Below are 4,749 nucleotides of genomic sequence, written 5' to 3'. Positions count from 1 at the left end.
ACCGCGGATGGAGACAGCAATGACGCAAGGGTTTAGACAGATAGTGATATAGGAAAGAGTGATAGATAGACAGATAGAGAGAAAGAGATAGATAGAAAGAGATAGATAGATAGATAGATAGATAGAAAGAGATAGATAGACAGAAAGAGAGATAGGTAGATAGAAAGAGATAGATAGATACAGAGAAAGAGATATACAGATAGATAGATAGATAGAGAGAAAGAGATGGATAGATAGACAGATAGAAACAGATAGATAGACAGATAGATATAGATAGATAGACAGATAGATATAGATAGATAGAGAGAGAGAGAGATAGATAGATAGACAGATAGAGATAGATAGATGGAAAGAGATAGATAGATACAAAGAAAGAGATTTATAGAAAGATAGAGAGAAAGAGAGATAGATAGAGAGAAACAGATAGATAGAGAGAGAGAAAGAGATAGATAGATAGATAGATAGATAGATAGCTATATTGATTGATAGATAAATAGTTAAAGATAGAATGGCTATTGGCATTCCCAAATGGGTAAAATAGCCGATTCCCTATGGGCAGGCCTTTAGACATACAGTGCACATATATATCTATAGAGAGAGAGATCCTAGTGATTTAGGACGTGTAGAGAGAGAGAGATGTCATGGTGACTGACATTACCCAAAAGGGGAAACAGCCGATGGACACGCCCATGACTTCCGACGTATAGAGAGAGAGTGAGACAGATGAAGATTAGGAGAGCAAGAGAGAGATGTTGGTGGGTCTTCACGAGAGAGTGGTGGTGCCCATTCTTCTCCACCCCACGCTCTCCGGTGAGAATCCTGATGATGCTGCGGCGGCGGCTACGAAATACGGCGGTGCAGTGACTGAAGCGGCGGCGGCGGCGGCGGCAGCGGCCGGAGAGTTTGGCAGCAGCCAACCCCCACCAACAATCCTCTAAAACAACAATAACAGCAGTCTTTACCAAACGGATGTTCTTTCCAACCCCGCAAATCGGCTAAGTATAAGAACCAGGCGACCTCTCACCTGCACGGGCGCCCCTCCGACACTGTTGCTGGGCAGCTGAGAATCAAATAAAAGAGTCTCATTTTTAGCTTTCGGTGCGAAATAAAGAACTGGGTCGGTCTTGTTTTAGGGTGTTACCTTTCCCCTGGTGCTCCTCCCAGCAGCCCTCCAATCGTCTTCTACGTTGCTTACGGAGTCCTCGCCCAGGTCAAGGTTACTCCTCTTAGACCCAGAAATCCCCAGGCTCAAGTCCAGCTCATCCTCCCCCCCTCCAACTACAAATCACGATAACTTTCAAGAAAAATAAGAAAAATAATTATTTTGATTTTCAATTCCGCGAGGGGTTACCTGCGGCCTTGAGCTCGCTCTCGTAGATGCTCGGATCGAAGTTAGTGACTGCGTCTCTACCGTTGCACTTGATCGCGGCAATGTCGTAAGCCCTGGAGAGACAGAGAGATTGAAACATAGCCGGAGTGAGAGATAGAAATTGAGAGAGAAGATAATGCAAGATATAGATAGATAGACAGAGGTTGAGAGAGATATACGTCAAGGGATAGATAGATGGAGATTGCGAGAGAGTTACAGCAAGAGATGGATAGATATATAGACATAGATTGACAGCTAGAAAGAGACTAATTGATAGGTAACGACCAAAAAGTACAGGGAAAAGAATCTATCTATCAAGCCAAAAAGTTTAGTAATATCACAACACATTTAAAAATTCTTAGCAAAGTGAATCGGTTCAAGGAACCTAAAAGCGATTTGATGAAAAAGATAGATACACAGATTACGAGAGAGAGAGATAGATAGAGAGTGAGAGATAGACTGATATACGAATAGATAGGAGACAGAGAGGTGTTATAGAAAAAAGTGAAATAGGAAGGAGAACGTCGCGCTTCACCTGGCGGCTTCAATCTCGGAATCGAACAGACCCAGATAGACATACCTGCAGAAAAAAATGGTTTCTAGTTACATCGGATAATAGGAATGAAGAAGACCGGAAGGGATTGTTATTTATTTTTTGGATGAGATTACTTCTTGCCGAGGAAGTGACCCATTCGAGCTTCCCATCTCCCACATTTGTGGAGAGTGACTCCGCGGAACTTGGAGCTGCCTCTGGGAAAGCCCGTGCTCTGGCGACGTAACACGTGGACGAACTCCTCCTTGGTTAGATTTCTCATCTGCCACGATAAACGGTAATTTCGTAGTTTAGAGAGGGCCATGAACGGTTGGGATTAACGGGCTGTAGATTACCTGTTTCAAATCCTCGTCGTAGTCCTCCAAGTTGAAGTTGATGTCTGCCTCCACTCCTCTGAACTTGATGGCCGCGCGATCGTAGGCCCTATTTTGTGAAGAAGAAACGATGTTACTGATAAAAGCGAGGATGAATTTGTACGCGAAAGGAAGTCATCATTGTTGGGTTTTCCTTGGTTACCTGGCGGCCGCTAAGGCTGTGTCAAATCCACCTGCAGAAGACAAGGATGATTATGATAACGATGAAGAAGATGATGATGAAGTTGCAGCAGTAATAGGGGTTATAGAGGAAGATAATGATGGTGATGATGATAGCGATGCAGTAGAAGAATGGTGATCCAAACTTAGTCGATGGTAAAAGATGACGAGTGTGTAGTTTTCTGATCTAGAAAAAGTGAGAAGTTCATACCCAGGTAAACCTGCTTCCCGCAATCCCTACAGGAAACACCCACACAAAAAATGATAAGATTAATAAACCCGAGGTGAGTTTCTACAGATTTCTCGTTTATAAAATGGGCTGGATAGAAAGAGAGATAGATAGATAGATAGATAGCGAGATTGATAGAGGGAGAGAGAAACAACGTTTGAGAAAGGGAAAGAGATAGAAATAGCAAGAGAGGGAGAGACAGATGAGAACGAGTGACAAAGAGAGAGAAATAGATAGGGAGACAGAGCGAGTGAGAGAGAGAAACAGAAAAGTGCGAGGAAGAGAGAGACACACAGAAAAGAACGAGGGAGAGAGAGAGTGTGTGCGAGAGAGAGAGAGAGAGAGCAAGCGAACAAGAGAGACAGAAAGAGGGAGGGAGAGAGAGACAGAGAGAGCGAGAGGGAGCAAGCGAACGAGAGAGACACAGAAAAGAGCGAGTCAGAGAGAGAGAGACAGAGAGAGCGAGAGGGAGCAAGCGAACGAGGGAGACACAGATAAGAACGAGTCAGAGAGAGAGAGACAGAGAGAGCGAGAGGGAGACACGGATAAGAGCGAGGAAGAGAGAGAGAGAGGCAGAGAGAGCGAGAGGGAGCAAGCGAACGAGAGCGAGAAAGACACAGAAAAGAGCGAGTGAGAGAGAGAGAGAGAGAGCAAGCCAGCAAGAGGGACACAGAAACGAGAGAGGGATACAGAGAGACAGAAACCAGCGAGGAATAGAGAGAGACAGAAAAAAGCGAGGGAGAGAGGCAGAGAGCGAGAGAGAGCAAGCAAAAGAGAGAGAGACAGAGGAGAGAGAGACAGACAGACAGGAGAGCGGGAGAGAGGGAGCAAACGAGAGAGAGGGAGACAGAAAAGAGGGAGGGAGATGATAGAGCGAGAGGTACCGAGCGAACAAGAGAGAGACAGAGAAGAGCGAGCAAGAGAGAGCCAGAGGGAGAGAGAGATAGGTGGAGAGATAGATACAGAGAGAGAGAGAGAGAGAGATCTCACCAGATATGGGACTCCCAGCGGCCAGTTCTCCGATAGAACGTGACCCCGCGGTACTGAGAGCTCCTGGAGCGAGGCCCCCGTCGACTCTTCTTAACCTGGTGGCCCCCCTCCGCCACGGCCGCCGGCTTCTGGCAGAAATTCACCCCCACCCAGTGCGCCCTTGGCGGCGCCGAGTCCACCACGGCGGCGCTATCCCCGCCGTTGCCGCCGCCCACGGGAAAGAACTGACGAGTCACCGGCGCCCCTCCAATCTCGCCGTCGCTCGGTGCCTGGTTTAGATCCCACATCGCTCTCTCCATCGCAAAGATCCTCTATTTCTCTCGCTTCCTCTCCGTTCCTCTCTCTCTTTCTCCGTTGAAATCTGTATCTTCTTCTTCTTCGATGGCCACGGAAGAAGTCAAGAAGGGAACGAGTTAAGGGAAGAGAGAGAGAAGTCGCCTTGAGATGACGTGGCCACTGTTGCCGGCCGGCATGACAGCCACCGTCGCGTCGTAGGGAGGAGAACCTCGGCCGAGTTAGCAGGCAGCTGTTGTATTTTATAAAAAAAATAAGACCTTCAGCCTCTATTTCTACGCCCACTTCCCCAAACCTAGTATCTGAAAAAGGGTAGAGAGAGAAACGAGCGATCTAGTGAGAGAGGGAGAAGCGACGGAGCGTTGGCTCTCTCACCGGCTCTGTGTTATGACCGCTGTACTATGACTAGAGAGAGAGAAGGTGTCCTGAAACTTATTAAAATAGGGCAAAAAATTAAGAGAGAGAAGAGGTGGGATTGAAAGAACTGGGCGAAAGAAGAAATACAGTAACACGCTATCTTCCAAAACAGTAGTTTTCTCTCTACTTGGTAAAGAGAGAGAAGGGCATGCATTAGACTTTGATTAGACTGGAGCGCCAAAAGTGAGGGCTACAGATTTAAACCCCACCCTCCATTTTCTCCAAAAATGGAGGGTCTGATCTCGGATGCTAGAAAGAACGAGGGGCTTCTGTTCGGGAAAGCCCTTCCACTCTCTCTCTCCCTATCTGTATCTCTCTACGCATTCATTCAGTCACTCACTCTAGCAAGTTGTTCTCTCTCTAA

At 46.7% G+C, this 4,749-nt stretch overlaps 1 protein-coding gene across 1 annotated transcript; it reads right to left on the bottom strand.

Moving 5' to 3' along the window:
- Positions 1–626: 626 nt before the first annotated feature.
- Positions 627–4,318, bottom strand: LOC144708749 (floral homeotic protein APETALA 2-like). The gene is made up of 10 exons (XM_078582189.1): positions 3,675–4,318; positions 2,667–2,692; positions 2,439–2,469; positions 2,258–2,345; positions 2,039–2,184; positions 1,905–1,949; positions 1,352–1,443; positions 1,142–1,278; positions 1,025–1,060; positions 627–934 (listed from the first exon to the last, which is right to left on the bottom strand). The coding sequence occupies exons 1-10, from the start codon at positions 3,971–3,973 to the stop codon at positions 764–766; spliced, it is 1,071 nt and encodes a 356-aa protein (XP_078438315.1). The 5' UTR covers positions 3,974–4,318; the 3' UTR covers positions 627–763.
- Between the last annotated feature and the right edge of the window lie 431 nt (positions 4,319–4,749).

This window comes from Wolffia australiana, chromosome 10, assembly GCF_029677425.1.
Source record: "Wolffia australiana isolate 7733 chromosome 10, ASM2967742v1".
Classification (NCBI taxonomy): Eukaryota; Viridiplantae; Streptophyta; class Magnoliopsida; order Alismatales; family Araceae; genus Wolffia; species Wolffia australiana.
Note: the sequence above shows the minus strand (reverse complement) of the source record. Positions and strands in the feature narration are given on the sequence as shown.